This window comes from Pseudopipra pipra, chromosome Z (genome assembly GCF_036250125.1).
Source record: "Pseudopipra pipra isolate bDixPip1 chromosome Z, bDixPip1.hap1, whole genome shotgun sequence".
In the NCBI taxonomy this organism is placed as follows: Eukaryota; Metazoa; Chordata; class Aves; order Passeriformes; family Pipridae; genus Pseudopipra; species Pseudopipra pipra.
The window spans coordinates 68433003-68459749 of NC_087581.1; the positions used below are offsets into that span (position 1 = coordinate 68433003).

The 26747-nt window shown below is 40.0% G+C and overlaps 2 protein-coding genes across 9 annotated transcripts in view; one reads left to right on the plus strand and one right to left on the minus strand.

The window, feature by feature from the left end:
• Positions 1-810: 810 nt before the first annotated feature.
• On the minus strand, positions 811-24838 carry RNF170 (ring finger protein 170). Of its 5 annotated transcripts, none has more exons than XM_064642067.1 (8): positions 24763-24838; positions 22132-22189; positions 15486-15567; positions 10508-10583; positions 9061-9169; positions 7920-7993; positions 5573-5677; positions 811-4070 (listed from the first exon to the last, which is right to left on the minus strand). In XM_064642067.1, the coding sequence occupies exons 5-8, from the start codon at positions 9128-9130 to the stop codon at positions 3801-3803; spliced, it is 519 nt and encodes a 172-aa protein (XP_064498137.1). In that variant the 5' UTR covers positions 9131-9169; positions 10508-10583; positions 15486-15567; positions 22132-22189; positions 24763-24838; the 3' UTR covers positions 811-3800. The 5 variants fall into 5 exon arrangements, with proteins under 5 accessions (XP_064498137.1, XP_064498133.1, XP_064498134.1 ...); XM_064642063.1 differs by having other exon boundaries at positions 15424-15567; XM_064642064.1 differs by having other exon boundaries at positions 15424-15567; positions 22103-22189; positions 24763-24832.
• The window catches only part of HOOK3 (hook microtubule tethering protein 3), an 83212-nt gene continuing 81019 nt past the window's right edge, over positions 24555-26747 (plus strand). For 2 of the 4 annotated variants that reach the window (XM_064642053.1, XM_064642052.1), the window contains exon 1: positions 24872-25034. In XM_064642053.1, coding sequence (XP_064498123.1) covers positions 24978-25034 — 57 coding nt within the window. In that variant the 5' untranslated portion in view covers positions 24872-24977. Of the gene's footprint in view, positions 25035-26747 lie in introns of all 4 variants that reach the window. The other 2 variants (XM_064642054.1, XM_064642051.1) reach the window with 2 other exon arrangements.

Sequence of the window (26747 nt, forward strand, 5' to 3'; positions counted from 1 at the left end):
TGCCTCAAACACCAACAGGCTGTGGGGCCAACCGTGGATTGCTGGTAATTACACACAAGGATTGTTGGTGACAACACACTGTGAGAAAGAACAGGATGTGGCTGGAGAAAGGGCCATATGGAGGTAGGGCAGCACATTTCTGGGACAAACTTCCTTGTTCTGGCTCCTGGAGATAAACACAACATAGCACAGTGTGAGTGCAGGAATGAGGTTGAGAATGGGCAGGGGCTGTAGGGGTGGATCAAGACCTCCAAGATCCAAAGATCCCCAAAGCCCTCCAACCCATTTCGGAAGGTCTAGGAGAATAGACTGTGTATAAATACTAATTTGCACAGAAAGTGAGAAATTTATCTCCAAGGCAGATAAATTTATCTATAAAAGGTACCCACACTGAGCCCAGGTGCACAGTCACCCCCAGGACACCCCAGCTGGCTTGATGCTGGAGCCAGGACTGGTGATCTGTCTTTCCCTCCCCCTTTCTTTCTCTCTGCCCCTCTTTAATTCACCTCTCTGTTCCCTTTCACCCTACCCCACTCTTCAAAACCCACAACCTACTTTTATAGTAGGTCCAGGACTAACACACCAATTTCCATGCAAAGTGTGTAATCTACTAATAAAACCTTGTAAGCTTTTGCAGACCCTCTGATTTTTGTCATTCCTTTCAACCATGAGCACCTATGAATCTTGAGTGCTCCCTTTCCCTTAAGGGTGGGATGCCACACTGACAACTTTAGCCCAGGGAAGTGGAAAAAAGGGGAAATAAAAAAATATTGGAGCCAGAAAGTCAATAAAATAATACAAGAGAATCTCTTACTTTAACAGCAATTTATTATCATTAAAAGTAACAACAAGTAGTCTTATATCCTTTTGTCTTAAAAATCTAGTGTAACATACTGCTACAGTTCTATGAAACTTACAGCAAAATTGTATCCCCAAACCACACCGTTCTGCCTGCTCCTCACAGACATCACTGGTGTGGCACACGAACAGCACAGAAACGGATCGCTCTGTACAGCGATGACCATTAGGCCTCAAGATGCTACAAGTTACTGTGTAAGAGCTATTAAATATAACTTCTGTTTTCCTCCCTGTTAATATTGCTGGAACAATCATGTATTTCACAGAGTTTTTTGGTGACACTGTCATCTTTTAAGGACTGTATTTTATTTCCGTACCTCTTCCTGATATAGTTTTCCATTTTTTTCTTCCCCCGCAAGTGACATGCCTACCCCATCCCAGGAGACAAAACCAAGCACACAGCAACACATATTTTATTCACATCCTGAAGCCAGGGCTCAGCTCTAGCCCTTACCTTTAACACTGCTGCCAGAACAACTTGGCAGCACACAGTTCAGGAATAACACACGCTCATGTTTTAATCTTCAGCTTCTTGGGAGCTCTAGAGCTTAGGTTAAGTTCAAGATAAGTGCCCAAGATAGCTAATTTACAGCTATTTCAGATTTGTGTAAAGGAGCAGCAGCCAGACGCTGCAGGACAGATGCATCTTCACATTACACAAAAAGGCCTGAGCAAGTCATAATACTGCTTGTCACCAGCTTGCAGGACCAAAAAAAGAGTATCCACAAGCAAGCACGCGTATTGGTGGAAAAGAAGGATGGTCCTAATTCTGTCAAGCATTTAATGTGTTGAATTTAAGCTTACAGTGTTACCCAATATTCAAAAGTAAGCAGAAGCCTCTGAGTGAAACCTTTCTGGCCATCAGAAATGTACTGAAGAAAAGGAACATGGGGAAACTTCATGTAGGCATTCAGATGTGGTTTGTGTATGATTTCAGGTACCCCAGAAGGTCTGCTCTTCAGGAGCAGACCCCTTGGACTGGATGCATATTTCCGCATGAACTTCACAGTAGCGTGTGGGATTGGGAAGCTCAAAGAACACAAATCAGCAAGCAGGTTCATGTGCATCTATATCCACACTGGATTTAGAAAACCACGGGAAAATGATAAACACAATCATAGGGTAAAAGTATGGAGGAGATATTAGATCAACAAATTCTGTGAATGGACTCCAGTTATTGTACAACAGCAGTTCACACTCTTCTCTAAACAGACCTACAAGTTAAACTCCAGGAGAAAAGGGGGAGTTAAATTTACTCAATTAAAAATAAATTTTTTGGGTTTGCCCTCAGCTGGATTTCTCAGGAAAACAAAAAAACCCCCAAAACAATACTTCCAGCAAAACTGTGAAATCTTGTCTTACCTAACATCCTAGACCACTATCTTGCTTTGTAAATGTACCTAACAGCTTAAAAATATCCTATGCTTACTCAATAATACTTTAATGACTTTTAACTGAGGTAGCCACTAAACCATCACCATACATTAGCAGTGCCAACAAAATGGGAAAAGCTCAACCAAGAAGCTCAAGAACAGTGAGTTTGCAAAAGCCAACAGCACTTGCTTCCAAAAATGTAATTTTCTGCCTAGCTGTCCTCCTCCTACCCTTGTTGCACTTCCCTTTTCTCTTCTTGCCCATCTCTAACAAACAGCAATAAAGAAAAATTTAGCTTTCCAGTTAATTTGTAAAATGTCTCTGGATTTTCAAAAGTAAGTTTTCAAATGAAGAATCAGAGAATTTTGTTTTAAATGAATGTCATTTAAAACACTGACACTGAAGGACAATCTCCACACCCAACCACTGACACCTCAGGTTCCAGCTCTATCATCTTCCTGCACATGCCTAAGTGTGGAAAGACACCTGCACGGGGAAAACACTGAAATTGAGAAAAGGTCCCTTTCATTGTAAGTCTCATATATGTAAACACGCTAAGAATCATCTGTCAATTCACTGTCTTTCAAGTACTCAGGAAGTTAAAATAAAATTGCAATCATCATTCTTCTAGCTAAAAAATACATTGATCTGTCACATCCTGGACCTTTCTAGTGGCGTTCCCTGCTTAAAATGAAAGTATTTTCAAATTACTATGATAGCCTGTGCTCAAATTCAACATAAAAAAAAAAAAAAAAAGATCAGCTTTAGGGATGATTAATACCCTGGTATTTTTAAAAACATTTCCAGGATTTTTTTGTGGTCCCTTATCACAGATATTTTTCAAGGTAATTCAGAACCCCTTCTATCCACATCCAAGTCAACCAACCAGAAAAGAAAATGTAGATCAGATACCTTGTGTACATACCCAAATACAAAACCAAAATGGTATGAGTTGCATGCAACTGTACACAGTGCAGTTCAAGCAACACTGAGGTGTCACCCTTGCTTTTGTGAAGCATCTGGACAACAGCAAACTGCGGGGTGATAATTGTAATGCAGTCTTTGGGTTTCTTCTTCCACAGAGACACACAAAGCTACTTTTATTTCAAAAAACTCTACCCCACAACAGTAAGACATCGAACAATTTAGCCATGACAACTGTACTGTGAAGAATTTCTGAATTTTCTTACATTTGTTTAGATCACTCAAATGGACTTACTGTTTGAAGTCCTATACTAGAATTTTATTTTCACAAACCACAACACACCAAAGAGGTGTTTCCTGCTTTGATTAGATACAGCTGTTCATCAGGTGGAAGTAGATGAAGGTAGTTTATTACAACACAATAAAACTAATCTCCTCCTTATGAAGCATATGTAACGCACAAATTAAAGATTCCAGTTAAGCATCACCACGTATCAACCCTTCATACTTATATGAGCCAACCAGCTAAGAAACTGTTACTACTAAAATTGTACACAGGCACCTTGCCATATCATACTTACATTACAGTTCTCTTTTTAAAACATTCCACAACTGCCTCTGCTTTCGGGCCATTTTCGTCCACCTCATCTGTTCAGACGTTGTGTCACCACCTCTCGGTACATGATAGAGATATATATCAGCAGAAGAAAAATGACAAAGAAATCATCCAAGAAACCCAGAATTCCGAAGAGTGCTTCAGGAAGAAAATCCAGAGGTGAAGCCAGGTAGAGCAAGGCCCCAATTAAGCAGAGGAATATTCTGATGCGAAACATCCAGAAGAGGCCCCCAACAGAAAACATCTCCCTGAAAGCATGTCGCAGCAAAGTGGGCAGATCCATAATTCTTTCCATAATCTATAAAGAAACCAAAAGTTAATATTTGGCTTTAGCAACACATCCACGCTAAATTGAAGTTTCTATTACTACATTACAGATTAGAAACTTTTAGTTTATAGCAATTAAAACAAAAACCAGTAAGAAAAGACTTAACGATTTAGTTTTGTGGGGTAATACAGCAGATTTGGAATATATATGCTTTTAATAAATAGTCAAACTGTGTTATTGTATAATATAAAACATACATCACTAGGAAATACATTGGCATCTGCTATGAAGGAAAAGCAATGACTACTGGAGGAAAACAAATATACTAAAGAACCTTTAATCCATTCCTGGCTCCTTTCTATTTTTCTATTATGATTCTGACACATTAGTGAGGGACTGCTCAGTAGAAAATATTTGGGTTTTGGTTGTGAAGAGGAGAAAGGGGTGAACTTTCACATTTTTTTAAACCTGTTCCTTTCTACTGTTCACAGTTTCTACACAGGGCCATTAAACTCCATTAAAATGAGTTATTGCCAAGGCTGAAAAGGTTTTCGAGAAAGGAATTTTGTGTGTGGTGAAGGCAAAACACTGTGTATAAATCAAAGACAATTTATCTAGTCTAATTAGGGCTTTAGTGCAGACTTCTGATGAGCTGTCAGACGAGTTACTGGGGACTAGACACAGAGCCCACAGAGAGGTCTAATGGAGCCTGAAAGGTAGTCTCAAACTATTCTGGATCAAAAGCATAACTGCTTTGTGGTTTAGAACATGAAAAAAACCCCCTAAACTCTTCTGTCTCTTTGGACTGTAAATTTTTCTTGCTGATGTTTTCTCACTATATCCAAATCCAATGGACAAATGCAGACAAGCAGGGAGTTACTAGTATGTGTGCGTGTTCCTTCCACCTTGCGAATCAGCACACACACAGAAGACAGGCTCACAAGGCTGACATTCAAAAGTTTGTAGAACTGTTTAGCTGTTTATAGAAAAAAAAATCCTGTTTTCATCACTCAGAGAGGAGCATAAAGACTGCAGTATAATCTGTGAGGAAAATTAAAAAGTCAAGACAGCATATAGCTTGAAATCTGAAGAAGAAAGGCGCAGAGTAGAACCTTTTCTAATCAATGTAAAGAGATCAATCAAATGAATATTCTTACTTGCAGGTCATGTATTTCAGTAAGTATTTTTAATAATTATTGATCCTTTCAAAATAATGACTCATATCTAAAAAGCAGCTTAACACATGACCAGGGAACTCAAGGCTTACTAGCAGTTCTCACTCACAACAAAAATGCAAGTTTCTGTACATTTCCACAAATTACAAATTAATAACTTTGAGGTCTTGGGTTTGACCTAACTATATAAATGTGAATTTCCTAAAAAAAGAAAACTTGCCTGAGACCCAGGCATCATGAAGAGAAAATCCATACTCCAGGGCAAAACAAATAAGGAAGGGGGGAAAAATCATAAAAAAAATGCTTTTAATCTCTCCTAAAACCACTGACTTCTGCCCAAATTTACCCAAAACTTACAGATCTGGGCTGTCCAGAGAATCTCCGATTGTAATCACTAACATCTTGAAACACTTGGTTTGCACCCTGCTGATCTTCACCAAAGAGTGGTAAAAACAACGTTACCTAGGCACAAGAGGGGGGTTATGTTACACGTGCAACTGTTTTTTAAATGCATTGTGAACCATAAATGAGAACAGTCATCTTCAGTTAACTACACAGAACAAACTTTGGTTTAGTTTAATATTTAATAAGAGAATAAACTGAAACTAAATAAACTAACATGGATACCGCTATTAAGTTTTAACTAATTAATTGCTTACAGTTCTTTGCAGAATATTAATTTTTAAAGAGATTGTAAAAAAAAAAAAGCCCAAGAACCTTCCTTTCAAAAGAGGCATACAGATATTTTTTCTAAACACCTAAATGCTTTATCTTTCATAAGTGGGGCAGATGATTATGAGAACAAAGTCAATTTACCAAATTAATCTAATTTTGTTTCTTAAGCTGAAAATCAAATAAAGCAATCAAGGAGGCCTTTCTTTTTCTATTGTTAGAATGGCCTTGCATGTCAACAAACAAGCAGCAAAACTTACATTTTTGCATATGAGTATTCATACCAAGATAAAGGAGAATAATACAGAATAATAAATGAACAGCTCTTCATTAAGCACAGGGAATTCTGCTCTGTTCTTGGGTTAACTTTCATGCAAACACAGAGCAATATGGAAGGTCATATTCACAGAATCACAGTATGACAACTCCTACTCAGCCCTGCACAGATCCATCCCCAAGAGTCACACTTTGTGCCTGAGAGTATCATCCAAACCTTCCTTGAACTCTGTCAGGCTTGGTGCTGTGACCACTTCCCAGGGGAGCCTGTACAGTGCCCAACCACCTTCTGGGGGAAGAACCTCTTCCTGATATCCAACCTAAACCTCCCCTGACACAACTTCAGGCCATTCCTTCAACTCCTGTCACTGGTCACCACAGAGCAGAGATCAGTGCCTGCCCCTCCTCTTCCCCTCACTAGGAAGTTGTAACTGCAACTGAGGTTTCCCCTCAGTCTCCTCTTCTCCAGCTGAACACACCAAGTGCCCTCAGCTGCTCCTCACATGGCTTCCCCTCAAGGCCCTTCACCATGTTCATTGCCCTCCTTTGGACACTCTCTAACAGCTTCATATCCTTCTTGTATTGTGGTGTCCCAAACTGCACACAATATTCACATATATCTTGAATCTGTGTGGCAGTCATGTTTAGCAGATGACAGCATGAGCAGATCTACATTCAACTCTTAGCCCTGCCACAAACCTTCTGTATGACTCATGTTGTTCATGTGTACATACTTCCCCTCCTCATTTATAAATTAGGGTGAGAATGAATACATAACCATGCAAGCAGTACCACCTAATTTATCTGTTGCTCAGAGGAAGGTAAATGAATATAGATGTAAGGAAAGACACTATAAAAATCACTTTCCCCCTTCCTCACTTTTAGCTTTTGTGTCTTTTTCCTCACTGACTACACTCTAAACCTACACCTTCTTCCTCCAGTCATACCTATTATTCTTTCCTTCATCTGTGTTCTTACAGTCATTTGTCCTGCTGAAAAACACAATCAAAGCAGGATATAATGGAGGGGTAAGGGCAAGAAGCAAGTTATACAATTCATCATAGGTTAGTAGCTTTGTAGTTTGTGCACTGATAAAATAAAGATGTACTTTTGTTAAAACATACACTATCAGAGACTCAAGAGATCCTAAGAAAGAGTTAATGAGTTGCAGGAACATATTTCAAACTGACAATATAAGTAAGTCGCGTAGGAAGTAAGTTAATGCTTGCTCTACAAAGCTCAAATTAATAATACATACAAGCTAAAAATAGGGACAAAATAAGAAATTGACATGGATAGGTTTTTTTGGTAGGGAGAGAAGGAAGGGAGAGGGTACTTCTCAGAAACCAGTAGTGTACTGCCTACTGGCAGTCTTCCAGAACAGCCAGGCCTTTCAGATGCAAGTTCTGGTAAAGAAGTTTTATTAGATCCCAAACAGAAAGCATGAAAGGATCATAGTTAAAATCCCACAATTTTCTGTTTTCATATACTCTTTTACAGAAAAATGTCTGACTTAGCGCTGTTTACTTATATTTGAGTTGCAGAAACAATCCATATTTTTTGAGCTGTTTGGGAAAGCAAAAAGTTCAGAAAAACTGAATGTCCACTATTGATGTCTTTACATATCTCTCTATTAAGTCAGTTTCTCAGACTTCTTCATCTGTCAGCCTCACTGCTGAGGTTCACATGTAAGTGCCTTGAGGCAAGCTGTACTAGATAGCCAAATTGTCAGGTTCACAACTTCTTAAAATATTACCGTCTGCCTGCAGATTGGACAACGGATGGCACCGAGCCATGAGCCATACCTCCAGTAGGCAATAATGCAGGAACCTGATGAAAGCAAGTTACAGACATTTAAACTTCTGAGCTGAAAAAACTCATTGCCTGAAACAATACGTTACACACCAAGGAAAGCAACAGAAGTGTATTAGCAGTTAGGTTAAATCTACGTTTTCTTATGTAATTTTGTACACAGCATTCACTGAAGGTGCCAAGAACCAAAATATTCAAATTCAATGCTATTAATGAGAAAAATCCTGAACAGGATTCAACTGAATCATTAATTTTAAGGTATTACTTCCTGAAAACAAAGCAAATTTTTTAGTCATTAAAAAACAGATAATTAAAATTTTTGCCAGTTCAAAATGTAAAAGTCACAAAAATGTCAGGAGATGTAAAATTTATCCTAAAAACTTGGCTGTATCACCAGAGTTTCAACAGATGAAGAAATATATCGAAATGTGAGTACTTTTAACTGTTCTCCAAACTTGTACATTTTTTCATTTAAACAACTAGGCATGGTATGCACTATATGCTCCATAAAACTAGATGAATGCCGTGAAAAAATCCTACTGGGAACCTGAAGGACAGGAAGCAAAATGCTGTGTAGGATGTTTACATATAAATTTGAATAGCAGGGCCACACAAAAAAAAAAACAAACAACCAACCAAAAAGGCAAACGCTTTAATCATTGTGAACTTGGTCTTAATTCTTCAGGACTTCCAAGAAAAAAAATATTCTCTGAGATAAAAATAATATCAAGCAGAATGTTTTACTCTTTCTAAACCAGTTTTCCTAAATAGCACATTTCCAAATGTTTTTCAGTCTCTTCAGCTGTTTACTGCAATGGAAAAAAATTATACTCTTTGACACTTTAGAATTAACCACATTTGAAGTCCTGATAGCATAGAAAAAAAGTGAAGCACACTCTCAAAGTGACTGTTTATTAACAAATGTGTTTTCTCATCTATTTATAAAAAAAAAAAATATTTCTAATGCAGACTAAAAGCCAGTTAAAAGCAAACAAAGCTTTGAATTAGGGTGCCTGTACTTGTGCCAAAAGTCTGTATTCCTGTTCTGGTTTTATCTTTGCAACTTGGGAGTTTTTCTTGCTTACCACAGAAGAGATGCCCGCAGTTTGTTTCTATAGGAAACGTAGCCTGCTGCAAACAGACTGGACAGGACATGTCTGTATAAAAGCGATGTCGGTCACCAGCAGAGGCATCCTGCAGGAACAGCAGAGAAATGCAAAGTGTTAAGAGATACTATTTTTATATAAGTCTACTGGGTTTAAAATAATAATAAATTAGCATTCATTTACTACAAGTCAAACACACAGAGCTATGTGAAAGGAAGGAGAAATATATTTAAACGCAAAAATCAAACCCACTTAAATGCACTGATTCACTAAGCAAGTTCTTCTTGTGACCAGCCCATTATTTTCCCTTCATCTGTTATATAAGTGTGTGCTTCACGGTTGAAGACCACAAAGAAAGAACCTCCTTGGTTCTTCACATTGAGTTAGGCTAGATATGCTGAAGCATGAATAACAACCTCAGATCTATATTGTTATTTCATTATCCTAGACAGTAGATCTGTCCAGAACCAGGTAACTTAACTGCTGCTTACCAGCTGCAGCATTTAGTGTTTTCAAGCCCAAGCACAGACACCAGCTTGTGTAAGTCACTGTCATGAAATAGTTTTTCTCCTCATCTTGCTGTATTTGTCTTCCCCATAAATATGCACTATCATTATTTCAAGAAGTATCACAGCAAAAGACTCTTCTCAACATTCTCCAGAGGAATGGCTTTTCACTCTGGGGCTGGTACTCAGAAATTTCCAGTAACTTGGCCTAGACTCTACCTGTCAGAACCAGATGCAGTCATAGAATCAAGGAATGGTCTGAACTGGAAGGACCTTTAAAGATCACCCAGTTCCAAGCCTTCTGCCAGGGGCAGGGACACCTTTCATTAGACTAGGTTGCTCCATGCCATGTCCAACCTAGCCTTGAACACTTCCAGGGATGAAACATCCATAACTTCTTTGGGCAACCTGTTCCAGTGCCTCACCACCCTAAGACTAAAGAATTTCTCCCTTATGTCCCATCTAAACCTATCTTTCGGTTTGAAACCATTGCCCCCTATCCTGTTACTAACGGCTTTGGTAAAAAAGTTTCTGTCACTCTTTGTTGCTTGGCTCTTGCTGCTGTGCCATTGTTCTGCTACACACTGTTTTATCAGTCTAAATAACTAAGCCCTCTCCTGCCTCGGCAACTGTACTCCAGATTTCCTTTCCTTTACCACTGAGTTCCCAGGAGCACTGCAGGAAAGCACACAGCATCATCCAACATACTCCACCTTGTGGCAAAAACTTGTTTGAGAAAAAGAACCAGCCAAATAATTAGTTTTAATTAAGAAAGCCTATGTTATCTCATTACTTGAGGAATTTCAAAGATGCCCCTGCACAGTAAGTAAGCTTCTATAACCAGCTTCTTCCAGAACCTCAGAGAAGTCTACACTACCCCACATCAGAGACCAGAATGATGGCAACGCTCAGCACAGCACCTGCTCCGTTTGAAGCTGCTGACGAAGAGCTCGCACTAGCTCTTGATTTTCTGGATGTATGTTCTGATGTTCATTTCTGTGAAAGGAAACACAAGCAATAAAAAAACCACTGTGACCCAACGCTGAGAAATAAGTCACTGGAAAAAAATATGAAACTTGAACAAAGGGCAAAAAAAAATCATTCTTTCCTGCTTTAAAGGACTTTAAAGGAAGTACACAAATAATTAAGGAAACAGGACATTTATTCTGAATCCTAAAGTTACTTTGAACATTTAAAGCTGTAAAGCAGCCAGATTTTTCAGACAGACTCCACAATCAATCATTAAATCCTGTTAAAACTAGATCTGAATCTGAAAAACAATTAAACCATAAACCTACAAAAACTGAAGTTGCTTGAAAGCTTTTATATTAAAAGAAGAAATAATTTTCAATTATGTCTCCACTGCTAGTTTTTTACTTGTTGGTTTACTCATAGATTTATTATTTTTTCACTTACTGCCTAAGTTATAGAGTTGAAACCTCCTAACTATTTCAATTTTATCTGCTACATAACATTTACATAAGAAAGGGTAGACAAACTCTTAGATTTAGAATGTTGAATTTATGTAACTATCAGCAGACTGGATATAAAAAGAAATCATTCTTTTAAAATCACTCTTTTTTTAAAAAAGAAAGACTCTACAGGCAAGAAAACGACAGGTTGGAGATGCCAAGAGGAATCATAGGGAAGGGACTCACTGAAGAAAGAAGGATGGATATATTACAAATTTGAAATTCAAAAGCACAATGGGAACTGAATTGGAATTAAAAAAATATGCTGACAACAATTTTTATGCTTTATTTATTCATATGGATTTCAATGGTGGTACATTCTGCTCATCACTGTTGAGGTCTCAGCTGGATTCTGTTCTCCATTTTGTGCTAAATGCATAAAAACATATAGAGAAGATGGAGGAAGTTCAGAAGAGAATAAGAACTATTGCCCACATTTTTTAAACACTAAAGAAAGAAGAAATGCCAGTCTATATAGAAGACTGTTCATGGAGAGAAAAGGGGACAGGATAAGGCTTTCATTCTATAGATATGAGCAATTATTTCCCACAGTTATCTAAGGCTCATGGAAAACCATTTTTAACCACTAAGTGTACAAAACAAGAGAAGATTACTTCAGGGTATTGTGATCTATCCTTGACTAGAAGCTAAAAAAACCCAACATGTTGCAATGCTTCCAGTGATATCTAGGCAAGCTGATCCTCTGTAAAAGATGAGGGCTGGACTGGCTGAATTTTTAGGACATTTTTTGGTCACAGTTCTATTACATCATTTCCTCAATGGCTCTAGGAGCTTCTGCAATATTTTCCTTCATTTAATGTGGGCCATCACAATACTGCATTACTGCTATGTTTAACATTTTATCTACTTCATTCTTTCTTCAAGGAGGAATAGACAAGCCCCATATTTTTCATACTAATACCTTCATGGCTATCTGTAAAGAGTGAATGTATTTAACATTAATGTGGATGACATGTATGAAAGTTGTATAAAGAGAAGGCTCTATTAAAACTCTTCTTACCCACCCTGGGTCTCCATGAGTCAGATTTTGTGGATGTTGTCTGTCATACATGTTATATGTATAAAAGTATCTTCTTGTTTAGATGCTACAAACTTCAGTTTGCCAGAACTTTTGATACATATGGAAATTCAATTCAATTCACACAAGAGTAGAAGATGTGAATTATAAGCCAGTTTAATTTGATTTCTCCACAAACGACTAATTGCAAATTTGCTGCTAAAATGTTAATTTATATGACTTTACCCTGGTATCACATGCTGTGCTGAGTAGATGAGAGCATTTGTACAGCTGTAGAGGTATAGCATATACTGTCACTTATGCATAAGATGATGAGGTAGCAAAACACTGTGCAATATTCAGGAAGGTACAGGCACAGCTCGAGACACATCGAACTCATAACTCCTGTCATGTAATTAGAGTGAGAAGATAAATTAAATAAATGAAAACCAGTATGCTGCTATGTAACTGAAGGTATTATCAAACACAAGCCAGAAAGAAATGAAGTCAGATGCAAAGGCTTTTTACTTCCCCACTGCGGAGTGCTAGTACTCCAAAACTTGAGGAAAAAAGTCCCATGATGTGGAAAGATTGTATGATGTACCACAGAGGAACCCACAGAAATACTATTATTGGAAGGAGGAAGGCTGCCTACTCATACAGTGTGCAGTGTCACACAAGGAAAGTTAGGGACAGTACTTAGGGACTGGTGCATCGCTGTGCAGTGATGGCCACTGTCAATTTTCAAGGATTAAGATCTCACTTCTGCTGAAAATATTGACTTCATCTTATAATCAAACCATATGATGGGATAGAAAAATGAGTTAAAAGGTCTAAACCTGCAGATCCATAAACATGGAGTAGGTAAGTCATCTGGGACAAACAGGAAATCCCTAGTAGAGAATTAAAGGGTAAGTCTCCCTTGTCTCTCTCTCTCGTTGACTAGTCTGAATTTTTACAATCTCACTTGTAATGTGACAACCTACTCACCGGTTTTAAAGATGATGGAAAGAAATCTGGCTTCATTTTATCAAAATTCATAATTCAAAAACATACAGGCTTTACAAAAGTATCATATAGTACCTGAACTAAACATCTGCAACTTGCTACACATGTTAATTATGGATAGTAAGTTTCTCTGCCAGAAGCACGAACACCTTCCGCTCATGCCTTGATGTGATGTTTCATTGAGTTCTCAGTGCTGGAAACAAGTACAGTAACCATGTCCCTTAACAGTTCTTTCCATATTCTGCTTCTGCCTCCTAAGATCTACTGCAACAGGTACTCACCTACTTTTCCTTTTTATTCTGTTCCTGCAACTGCTCATTACCCTAAGCATTCTTTCATGTATTCTTACCCAGGACCTGTTCCTACCCAACTTCAGTATTTCAGATGTAGTGTACAGAAATATGGGTGGCAAAGAGACTGGGCTAATGGACACAGTATAAGGATCACACAGACCATTGTAATGCCTAAGATAACAAGATAAGAAGAACAAAATACCCTTCTTCTCCCCCACTTTGTGCTAAATAAATTAAAAGTACTATAGCTTTTTTACTGTACAGCTTTTCTACCATACTGTGCAGATTTTGATGGTGACAACACAAAGGAGGTAGAGAAAAAGTGCTGCTGAATACAGGCAATTTCAGAAGGTACCAGAAGGCAGAGCAGAGAGGTAAGAGGATGCTGGTAAGACTGTCAGTCATCACAGAATCATAGCATACAATGAGCTGGAAGGGACTCACAAGGATCATCAAGTCCAACCTCTGGCCCTACGCAGAATCCCAAGAATCACACCAAGAGTTCAAGAGTGCTTCTTGAACTCTGTCAGGTTTGGTGCTGGGACCAGTTCCCTGGGGAGCCCGTTCCAGTGCCCAATCACCCTCTGGGAGAAAAACTTTTTCCTGGTACCTAATCTAAACCTCCCCTGACTCGGCTTCAGGCAATTTCCTCGAGTCCTGTCACTGGACAAGGCTCATACAATGCAGAAGTAAACAAGCTTCCAGACTGGAAGCTTTGTGTCTGAGTTTGTTTGCCCCTCCAGAAAATAAACCACTGAAGTATGCAGCAGGATCCACAGACAAACCTTTTACCTAGGTCATTACACTGCAGAGGTAGTTAGTAATTAGCCCTTATCTCCCTCTCCAAGTAACTTTTCATCATTGATGTATCGCCTCCCTGAACTCCAGTTCTGACTGAACTCCTGCTACTCTTGCCCACTGCTGACCCTCCCTTCTTTTTTTCATGTTCCTAACTTACTTAATAAAGTTCAAAAACAAAGTGTTACTTTTTTAATATTTTAAACTTAATTTTTAAACTAAAGACAATTCAAGTCACAAATGCCAAAAATGCCAACATAATGGATAGAGAAGTCATTAGAGAGCAGAGGTAAAAGAGGTCATCTTGAAGCAATCTGAGTAACTGGAACAGTTTTGGGGAAAAAAGGCAAGGTGAAGAGAATATGTTTCTGCTAAGATTCCTTTGTGGTCTCCTGGTCCTGAACAGCAGCACTGCCTTGCAGTCCAATCAAGCTTTCCCATTTCTAGTTTCTTTTCTAGGTTGCTCTCGAGCAACTCCTACCCCTCTAATATTTCTCCTATGGACATATCCTCCTCAGTAAATTTTGTAATGCCAGTGTGTCACTAAAATTGAGTTCTCTTGGTTGTGAAAACTACTCTGTTTTCAAAAGTCTACAGACATCCATAAAAACAAAAAGAAGCCAATCTGAAGCTCAGACTCATTTTCCCAAAACACATAGGCTAAGATATTTGCTAGATTGCAAAGAAAAACTCTGAAATGAAAATAAGCTTTGATGACTTGACCATTAAGAGTTATTGAATTCTGAATTTAGTGTTTTGATTTATGAAAAGCATATTAAAGCCCACTGTTCTAACAGCATATTCATCTATAAACAAATCAGTCAATTTGTTTGAAGTTTTTGGGTTTGGCTTCTTTTTTTTTTTGGAAGGAGACTGTGTCTAGAACATACATTGTAGGATTATACCCCACTTCAATTTTGGAGTCACTGTTGACAAATCTGTACTTTGTAACCAAATACGACACAGTAGCCATACAGACAGTGAATTCAGCCACTTTCAGTTTTAAGGAATGATGAACATTATTCAGTTTGATCACCTGAAGATAAGGAAGAGTTAAACTCCACTTTTGAGAAATGCATCATTTCATTCTAACCGTGAGTTAAACCACGAAAGAGAGTAAGCGATCAAACAAACACTTCCTTAATGTCAAAAAGTCAGTTTTTATGTACCAATGCAAAAATTTGTCGAGAAAGTTAGAATTTTACAAATGCAGGTATGCTGATTAATTCCTGTCAACATATTCTCACCTTAAAAGCGTATATACCAGAGCAGCAATGAAAGTGAAACTGAGCACAACTGCCACCAGTACCTGGTCACTTATTCCTTCTATAACTGAATCATTATCTAGCTTCAAACTCTGAACTTCTGCTTGGTGACTGGCCATCACAGCTCTAAAATGGAAAAAGAAATACATACATATACATAAATATTAAGACATACGTGTGCACACATACATTATAAACATAGTTACAAACAATATATATACTCATCTATTCATATACACAACAAATTCCTGAAACGACAGAATAGTCATTGCTGGGGGAAAAACTGTAAAGGAAGAAGGAATGGATCTATTTTTACTTAACACTGAGCTTGCTGTAGAGGCCTTGTGCAGTAGCGAACAGATCTTAAATGACTGTGTTGTGGTTTAAAGATTTAAAAAAAAAAAACAACAAACTCTCAGTTTACCTGGGAATCTTTACAAAATAAATTGCATAGGGATAGGTCATTACTGAATCGGACATATTCTAAGGAGAGTTTATTTAAAAAATTTATAATGACTCTGCATTATCAAGCATTTTAGTTATTACACATCACATAATTCCTGCTAGGCTACGCCAACACAGAAACCTAATTTTCACTACTTAGTGAATAAAGAAAAAAGAATATTTGGGGTTTATCTGTTTTTAGTGTTTAATGCCCATTTGCATACACAGGAATCACCCAATGCATATTATACTTTGTCTGTCTTATCTGTGCTTTACTATTCTTCAGCTGGAAAGATGTGGAGAACTAAAAAAAAAAAAAAAAGAGTATTATCAGGCTTTCCTAATCAGACTCATTTGTTTTATATTAATTTCACATATGTAGCCATCAGAATGACTGGCAGATGCTGACATTTATTAACCTACATCACTAACCTACAGCTGGAGACCTGCAAAATAAAATAAGTTTCCAACACACTGCTACATCATTCCTGTTGCAATCACAGTGAAATAAACAACAACTGTGAATATTATGAAATCATAAGGGTGAATGACATAAAAAGTCACACTGAAGCTATACCCATACACAATTGAAGCATTTTTCATATGGAGTTGACATCAAATCCCAGTATCAGTTTCTGAAGGCAGGTAAGACAGGTATCATTTGCTCTATTTCCCAGTCCAGTGTGTTTGCCTTAAGCTTGAAAGCTTTCATCAGTGTTTCTCTACACTTCACGGCCCATGTGTCATTTTTTAATTTAAACTTTGCTGTGTAGCAAACATCACCAGACACCCTCTGGCCCTGAATTAATTGCAAAACTGAAATGAAATAACAAGTCATCAGGATTTTAGTGGATACCTGGAATGACTACCCTGGCAATACTTCAACATGCCAGTCAATGGCTAATATGAAAGTGTCATCTTTTCCATAAGACAGCTAGCCTCACCCTTCAGATTTTCTCTAATATGAGCAGTGGAGCTTTTTTCCCATGGTTCCTTAAGTTTGTGGGGGCTGCCCTCTTGTAGCAGCAACACAAGAAAAGCTGATACATTCTAACAGCATTGTTAAAAAGGGTAAGTGGTACAGCATAATAAAGCACCATGAGAGCAGAGCAAACTCATAGAGAGTGAAGGGGAGATTCCTTTAATTGTCATATTTTTGGGTTTTCACTGTGAAAACTAAAATGGAATAATGAAGCATATATGAAGTGAAACAATAAACTAAGTTATCGTAAGCGTCCCAGTCTGAACTGAGACTATTATTTCTGTAACTACAGTCATAAGTTTTTGCTAATTACAGCTTTCCATAAGCAACTGTGTCATAGTCTAACTACTGAAATGTCATTTAGTATTTGGAAAGAGTAACTTCTCCCGAAGGTGGGACACCAGTGACTCATCAACAGGCGTGTTTGAAGTAGGTCAGTATTAAGACAAGTTTCGTATATACTAATGAATAAAAGACCAGATCTCTGTGGAAAGGTCTTACATGGGAGCATCAGCCTACACGAGGAGTTACAGCATTTCTCTGCATAGCTAATTACACAATTATATTCCTATAGTTAAAGCCATGAGGCTTAAACTACAAGGAGATATTGTGTAAGTTTTCTGAGCAGCAATTCCCTGGTGCTGAGGATTTGTACTAGACGCTGTGATGCCTCCCCAGCTCAGCATTCCCAAGCTGCATACTTAATTTCTTTGCACATCCAATCCTTAGGAGGATTCTCTCTCTTGCAATACACCATTCTGGGACAGTCATTTTCCACAACTGTGCATTCTAGTGTCTTCAGTTCTTATGTTTTCTCTCCTTAAGTACCATCGCCACTCCACTAATTTTTACAGCGTCACATCGTAATTTCTGGGTTGACCACTCAGAACAAAATCAGAAGTAAATGCCAGGGAACTGGTATGTGTTAATCCCTCCATTGTCCTCCATTAGTTCTGTTAGAATAGACCAACATGCCAAGAACAACTACATCCCATGAAGTATGAAAAAATTTTCTTTTTCTTTTTTTTTTTTTTCAGAAATACACACTGTGGCAGAGATATAGATGACTTAGCTAACACCTGAAAGGTTTCCTTTGCTTGGTGCACTTTGAAACCAACATACATATTGTCAATATCACACTAACTTAACTCAGTTTCCCTGAACAGCCTTCAAGACATCCACCCTGGAGCTCTCTCTCCCTCTCTGTATATTCCTTGCAACAATACTTTTAATCCTTATCTGCCTGCCATTAATATCACTCACTACATCTGCCTGCCTTCATTTCTGCTCATGCACTTTTCTTGAAATACCAAACTACAGTGCAAAAGTTACCAGCAGAACCCGAAAAAGAAACACACAGATCCTCACCTTCTCTCCCTTCTTGCACATAATGCCAGTTATTTGTATCTACTTCGCCCCTTCACTTTGCAACATATATGATTTTACAAGAGCCATTTTCACACAAACATAGTGTCCAACAGGAATTCTTGCAAAGTCTTTCTCGCTACATAAGACGCCACTCCCTCAGACACTTCCTCTTCACTTGTGTATGAACACTGCAAAGATGTATAGAGCCGGGAGCAGAATCCCTGCCTCAGTCTCACTCCCAGCTGCTTCTATCACTGAATTCTAGAGAAGACAAGCTATCAATGCTAAAGGCTCATTTTGTTCATATTTTAACTTGCTTGCTGCTTCTGGACAGCCAAACAAGTGCTGAGCATATTTTCCTCATTATCTCTAGTGCTTTTTCTGAATCAGATCATTGCACAGGAGAGCTGACGTGAATTGTGTAGACTAGGAACTACAAACAGAAGGGTATCAATTCAAAAGACCAATACATACTTTCTCTGAATTCAAGCCTCAGTAGAGACAGTAACAATCTCCTCCTCCTCCAGTTATCTCTTGAGTTAGCATGTTAAAAAAGCAGTGGCTACAAGAAAAAACAACGTTAAAATAAACTATTAGAAAAAAATGTCTGCCTGAAGGAGGAAGGAATTTTCTGATTTCAAGTTTGTTTTGAATGTTTTCAAACAAAACATCTAGAACTGCAAGCTTGCAGTTCATGTTTTTTAAGGTGCAACCACAACAGCCCGTGAAGACGTCTGCAGCAGTTTGCATGCGTGGTAGGCTAGGTAACAGTACTAAAATAGCTGCTGAGGAATCTTGCCTCAGAGTGCTTGTGTTTAGCAGAGGTGCTCTTTCAGGTGGTACAACTAATAAGCAAGATATGGGTGATTTAATTCTTAAATAAAGTAATGAACATGCTTCAGTCTTCAACCGGCATTCATAAAGACTGTATGTCAGAGAAGACTTCCAGAATCAGACTTTATCATAAAAACCTACATACCATAGGTATATATTAATTCAAAAAAAACCATATATTGGTTATACTTAAGACTTTTTCTCTTTTTAGCCATTTAACAAGGATGGCTTTCTTAAATGAAAGCTCAATTCTGCCCTGTGTTCCAATTAGGTGACGAAAACCAAGCCACATCCAACAACACTCACATCAGAACCGGAATTCGTACTATCAACTTCAGAATGTTAAAAGTATCACTTGCAAAGTTTAAAAAAACTGACAAAAATGTTGGGCCTTTTTCCTACATTAAAAACAGCAATAAAGAGGCCTAAAACTTAATTTCCAGTTTTATTTCATCTTATCCTCAGATTATTGGCACTTGCTTGAAGTGAAACAATATAGAAAGAGAAAAAAAGACAAGAAATTACTCCTCCATTCCACTTGGGATAGCTACGTTACAGCTTGACATTGCAGCACAGTACGTAGACTGGGATCAGGTTTATCTGCATTAGGATTCCTGATAGCTACAGAATGTAAACAATCTCAGACTGAACTGCCCACAAAATGCTTGGCAATAGAAAGGAATGTAATTTGCTGTTTGCAAAATCACGCAGTTTTGTTTGCAAAAACTGTCAGAAACTAACCCTCTGAACAGAAAACCATCTTGTCTACTCTCAAACTGAGTGATCACTGACACAACGTAACATTAATTTAGTTACATTTCAAATAATAATCTATATACCTTTCAAAAGTTACATTTTTCCCTCTGTGGCTATGTATGAACAGTGCATGCAGGTTTAAGCAAAAAAAGGAGAACCATTGTAAGCAATACCGCAGGTACAACGTCTTTCATTCTTGGAAACTCATACAGATCCCATGGAAATGTCAGAGCGTGAGGAAATGCACTACTGTGGATGTATTAGTTCTTAATTTTACAGATTTGAAAAGTATTATTAAAATTTTCAATGTTAACAGACAGCACAGCTACGATATCCCATGCTACGGCTCATAAAGAAATTAAAACCACACAGTGTTTACCATGATATGTTAAATACCTGTTGTCAGCTATCCAAAGTGACAGTATTCCCAGAGTTTTCTGAAGGATTCGAACTTTTCCAAGTTTATCAGGGAAGTACCATATGCTAATATACTCTCAAAACCACGGAGAGTTTTAGAACCCACTACCAAAGGAATGTGCAAGTGTAGTGAAAAAGAAATAAGAGGCTCTCTTGATGTCTGAGAAATTAACAGTGAGGTAACACACAAGCAATACTGCTGTGAGATACAAGTTATTAACTTTATTAACCTACACGTTATTAACTGTACTGTATTGGCTTTGAGGGTATGGTACAATTTGCTCAAAATCAGAAAAGTAACCTCTATAACAATATGTCCTTTTGGGGACAGGCTGGGAGTGAACGGGATGGAACAATGGGATTTGGGTTTTTTTCACTTATTTCAGTTTTATTTTGAGTGTCTTCCTCTTGATGCAGTACTGGCAGCCACCATCAGTACTTGAAAAAATTATGAAGTTAAGGCAGTGAAGGTGGGCTAGTGTGCAAATAAGAACTTGCAATTCCTTTTGCCATTTTGTTGTCTTTTATTAGCAAAAACATCATCTCTGCCCCTTAAAAATGCTGCTTAATTTGTAGAGATCATGTGTTTTCCGGGAGAAGATAATTCATCTCCAACTAATAAAATATTGTGAGTCACGCTTTCTCAAGAACAAAAAGACTTTAAATCCTCAAAATTTTCTTCCACGGTATGAGAAACAAATAAATAAAAAATTGGCTTAATTTGTATCAACATGTTTCTAATAAGATTGGCCTGTTTTAGATAACACGAATCAGCTTCGAAGAATTTAAACATACTAAAACAGAGCATGTTCTGTAATCCGCCTCCTGAACACATATTAGCTTATATTGAAATATCTAAGGCATAAACTTAGCATATTTCATTTCAGGGAAAAATAGACAAAAGTTCCCACAATAAAGACAAATTCTTATCTGTAGGGCAATAATTGAGATCCCTCCCATCAGATGTTACCCAATCACTTTCTGCTTCAGGTTAGTAACAGGTCACGGCCACTGCATGTGGTTGAGAACAGGACTCTGTGAATGGATTTGACCCAGCAAACTGGATCTTACAGTTATTTATGCTCTCTTTCTATAAGAGCTCAAAGATACACCCACACTGCATTCAGAAAGAGTTAACAACAGCAGGTATGAAATAAGCATGATTAACAGTAAAAGTATTGAAGACTCTATGAGTTTACTGGCCCAAATCCTAGATCAGTTTACTGGCCTAAATCCTGAGATGATACATTTTATACAGGTTCTTCAGTGTACTGAAGTTGGACTTCGAAATAGCGACGTAAGCAAATATAGCACTATAAACCAGAAACAATGGAAATGATGGACTGTGTACTCCAAAGAAACGGTTCTAAGGAAAGAGAATTTATTAGCTTTTCATTTTTGTGAGCACAGTCTTACTTGAATAAAGCATACACAACAATCTCTAATATTAAGTATCTCCATACAGTTTAAAAATCAGGAGGAGAAATCCAAAGGGCACATTTACTAAGGGAAATTAAAAAAAAAAAAAAATCAAATATAGCAACATATAACAGAAGATACATTCTGTGAGAAAATTGCTAAAACTGACTTGGGATCATCCTACTAGGGTTTCATGCAGTATGTTAATGCATGATTGTTATGAGTTACAAATCAGCTCGACTGGTACAATGAAATTACAGCCACACTCAGCTGTATATAATATTCAGTTACATCTTCACCGTGAACCATCTTTGCTTTCAGGACTGTACATTCATGTGCATGCATGCTCTTTGCAAAAGAGAAAGGAAACAGCCTAAAGAGTCTTGCCAAAAGAGGGCAAGAGCAATTTCAGAAGGCAAAAAATGGTTTTGTTCATTCTACCTTAAGAACTGACCAACTGAGGCACTTGCCTGGTAAAGCAGGTTTCTGCAAGGTCTGAGGTCAGCAGTCTCTGAGGCACATTTTTTCCTGAAGAGAAAAGAAGAAAGAAGAAAAAAAGAGATATTCTATTTTGCTGATGGAATCATGCTTTGCAAGTTAAAAATAATGCAGACACGAATTCCAGATGCAATGCAGTAAGGGAAATTCTATTGAGAAAACAAAAAGTCTCAAAATATTTTTTTCATGAGCTTGAAACCACATGGATGGCTTGAAGCAAAAAAGACAAATTCAATGGCCTGTATAGCATTATTACTTTGAGTATCTGTCTGGGTGATGCATGACCTGTTAAAATGATTCCCAACAAAGTCTTGCACTGCTTTTTAAGGCTAAAACATACCAAAAGGTATAGAGTTGTAAACAAACCAGAGGGTGGACCTGAATCCATATGCAGATAGGAGCATGAGGAAGAGCCTGACAATGCCTTCATTTTGGATATCTGACTTCCCTGATCAGGCAGGAAGAAGAAGAAAATATTGTCACTTAATTATAATAATGTTTACTGAAATACGGTAATACTTCAGCTAAGAATGTAGAGGCTTCAAATCTCTTCCAGGAAAAGTGCCCAAGAATTCCTTATCGTAGAAGGCAACACTGGCATATACAAACTCACATGTAAAATAGGCAGCAAGACAAAAAAGAATTACTGTATTTGATTGTGTCAACAAAATACAAGCTACACCTCACGGCAACAAGCAAAGCAGTGGGAAACGGGATCTAAAGGAAGATATGGCAGGAAACCTTAGTGAAAAATACCTGTGTAATCACTGTTTGTCAAAAGTACCAAGCATATTGCTCAAAGTACACATTAAAACTTATAATGGAACGTTACAGTTGTGCAGCTTTCTAAGACTTTAAAACTCATTCCCAAATGTGAAAGCCACCTTTAAACACAGACAGATTTGATTTATAACGATTTTAAACGGCATGTTATACAATGAGATCAGTCAGATGGTACTTTAGTGGGAAGACTTGAAAGTTTTCATGGCTTCTACAACATATTTTAGTTCAAAATAGGCTGACAAAAAGGGAGCACTCAGATTTTGTCCACGCTACTAATTTATTTAATGGAAGAACTCTGAGAAACAGAGGAAAAAGTGGCAGCTTCTACATTTGCAACCCTTCCTTTCTTGGCTGTTTATCCAATTCTCAGCTGTTATCAGTGCACTGTGCCTGGTACTCCATGTTGTTGCATGTCAGGCCAGTTGTTAACTGATAGGGAACTGCAGAACTTATCATGATGTCACACACTGTCATTGCAAACTTCAGACGGGCCAGAATTTAACTGACTACCGAGAAAGAGTTTCTCAAACTCTTCAGGTGACCCCTTCACGGCACGGTGGAGAGCTCCTCTGGCCAGGGCACAGTGAGGAAGCAGGAGCTCTCTGGCCACAGAGAGACTCCCTTGTCTTTGAGATTAAAAATTAACTGCATAACCTGAAGAATCACACATAATCAATTAGGCTGGAAAAGACCTCTGAGATCATCAAGCCCAACCTATGACCAAACTCCACCGTGTCAACCAGACCGTGGCACTGAGTGCCATGTCCAGTCTTTCCTTAAACACCTCCAGGGATGGTGACACCACCATCTCCCTGGGCAGCCCATTCCAATGTCTAATCATTCTTTCTGTGAAGAAATTCTTCCTAGTCACCATTTGGAGCTAGTGCTAAGCATAGAATATTAGAATGTTAAGGGTTGGAAGGGACCTTAAAGACGACCTAGTCCCAACCCTGTCTGTCATGAGCAGGGACACCTCTCACTAGACCAGGTTGCTCAAGGCCTTATCCAACCTGGCCTTGAACACCCCCAGGGCTGGGACACCCACAGCCTCCTTGGGCAATCGGTTCCACTGTCTCACCACACTTACGACAAAATATTTCTTCCTGATATCTTACCTAAATTTCCCCTCTTTCAGTTTGTACCCATTACTGCTTGCCCTATCACTACTGCTCCTGGTGAAGAGTCCCTTTCCAGCTTCCCTGTAGGCTCCCTTCAGATACTGGAAGCTTTTCTCTTCTTTAATTTTTACTAGAGCCAAGTTCTGTTGAAAGTAAGTCAACATCTACTCCAAAAAAGAGAGGAAAACCTCGTAGAGGCCACTCCTTCCTCGAGCCAAGCCACACTAGATACTAAAAGAAGAATGTCTGATGTCTGTGGGTGCAAAGCTGTTTTCGACTACAAGAAGAGAGGAAAACCTTGCAGAGGCTGCCCCTTTCACTAGCAGGAGAACCTCCGTGGGTGCAGGGTCATTTCCTGCTCCAGAAAGAGAATAAAACCTCGTAGGGGCCGCTCCACCCACACGCCGAGCCACAGCACGCTCACAGGAGGACGCTGTGGGTGCAGCACCCTCACAAGCCCACGCTCCCAGCCCCGCCGGACCCTGCCCCAACCAGCTCCTCCGCGCCCGCAGCCGAGGGCACACACACAGCCGGGGGGAGGGAAGGGCGCCGAGCTCTCCTCCCGCAGCCCTGCTGGCGGCGCACGAGGTGCCGCGGCGGGCCCGCAGCCGAGGGGAGCGGGCCGCGCCCCCCTCTCCGTCCCGCCGGTGCCCCGGCCGGGCTCAGGGGGCGGCCGGCGGGCCCCGCAGCCCCCCGCGGTACCTCAGCTCCGCTCGCCGCCGGCCCGGCCCGGCCCCGCCCCGCTCGCCGCCGCCGCCGGGTCGCGCCGCGACCCCGCCCCGCCCCGCGGCCGCCGTGCGCAGGCGCGCGGCCGGGCCCCGTCAGGGCGCGGTGACGTGTGGGCGCCACCGCCCGGCCCGGGACGGGGCGGGGCGGGAGCGGCGGTACCGACCCGGCCGCGGCCCCGCAGCCCCGCCATGTTCAACGTGGAGAGCCTGGAGCGCGCCGAGCTGGGCGAGAGCCTCCTCACCTGGGTGAGTGCCGCGCTCCCGCCCGCGCTGCGCTGGGCCCTGTCGCAGGGACGCGGCGCCGGGCGCCTCCCGCCCCGCCGCCGCCCCGCTGCGGCTGGAGAGGCGCCGCGCCCCGGAGCCCGCCCCGAGCCGGGCTCTGCGGGGCCCCGGGGGACCGGCCTCGCCTTGTCCGTGCCCTGTCTTGTCGCTCCGGGGGTGCCCGCGGCGAGGCCTTGCTCCGCCCGAGCGCTGCCCCCGCGGCGGGCGAACAAAGGGCCGGGGCCGGCGCGGCCGAGGGAGCGCCCCCGGAGCGCCCGGGCTGTGCGGGTCGGCTGCGGGCCCTGGCTTTGGTCCTGTCCCCGGTCCTGTCCCCGCTGTGCCGTCCGTGTGTCACTGCCCCGCTGTTCTGGCCCGCCCGCCGCTCTCGGCCCCGTTTCTGACCAGAAACTTGTATTTCCGCCTGCTTGTTTTTCTCTGTATTTAAGCAGCGCTTGAGTCTCGAGAGACAAAATTCCACCGGCGAAGTCGAGGATGATACAGTATAAACCTAATCGGTTGATATATCCGTCCCTGGAGGTCTTCAAGGCCGTCTTGGATGGGACGCTGAGCAACCTGGTCTAAATGAAAGATGTCTCTGCCCACGGCAGGGGAGTTGGAACAAGATTATCTTCAGTACCCCCTTCCAACCCAAACCATTCTACGATTCTATGATTTTATGCTAAGAATTACTTTATGTTGTTTTAATGTTTGGAGGTTGGTCCAAAAACGTCTTCAGGTTACACTGTCACTCCAAGAGCAGCCAAAATATAATGGACGTTTAGCTGGGTTTGCAGTTACTCTGTAACCTGAGCAGGGACTGTAACACAGCCACAAAACTTTGTATTTCTGTAGCAGCTGATTTGGTGGTTAGTTGTTTCAAACCACCGGGTTTGGTTTTGTGGTGGGTTTGGAGTTTTTTTCCCCCATCTATAAAAAAAAATGCCAAGGAAGTACTCGTTTATGAAACTCTGCAGTACAGTTGACTGTTGAAGAGAAACAGAGATTTTCGGACATCTGGTTTATGAGAGACCAGAGCTGACTGAACCTCAGATGGTGATGAGTAAGTTCCTGGGGAATGACAGGTTAGGTTTCTCTGTGAAAGTCAAAAAGGATGATCAAGGAAAATTCACTAATTGTTAGAGGTGAGCAAGTGGCCTGGACATTACAGAAGGTGAGGTTTTGGGGAAGAATGTGCCCCAGTGCTTCATACAAGTCTGGAATAAGTAACTGAGTTTCTCTTTCCTTCATATTCCTGCCAATTTTAGCATCTTTGTTATGGTTGGCCACTTGTCTTGCTTTTGGTTTTCCATGCTTTCTCTTTCAGAAGTTGGGAATGGAAGTCCCAACATGAGGAATTCGATGTGTGTCAATACTGGCAAAGAAAGGCTGAGTGAGAGGCTCAGTCTTTGTAATCTGCAGTCCTAAAGCTGTACCTATCCAGTGGGGTCTGGTCCTCTCTGTAGTAATGGTCCACACAGGTCCCTTTACAATTCTCAACTTTGCAGCCCCTCAGATACTGAGCTAATGAAGAAACTAGCCTTATCTTTTTGTGGTCAGCAGAAATAGTAGATCCTCTTAAACAGCTTTAGATTTGGTCAACATGATTCTGAGATGAATGTGTGAAGTTATGGGTTATTTTTACAGTTTCATCATTTTTTGTGTAAATGTGGCTTTGAAACAGACTCAATAAAAAAAAAT

Coding starts and splice junctions, on each gene's coding strand:
- RNF170 (XM_064642063.1), bottom strand. CDS start 15,560: ATGGCCAGTCACCAAGCAGAAGTTCAGAGTTTGAAGCTAGATAATGAT. Junction 7,994..9,060: donor CTGCGGGCATCTCTTCTGTG/GTAAGCAAGAAA, acceptor TGCTTTCATCAG/GTTCCTGCATTATTGCCTAC. Junction 5,678..7,919: donor GTCCAATCTGCAGGCAGACG/GTAATATTTTAA, acceptor TCTTGTGCCTAG/GTAACGTTGTTTTTACCACT.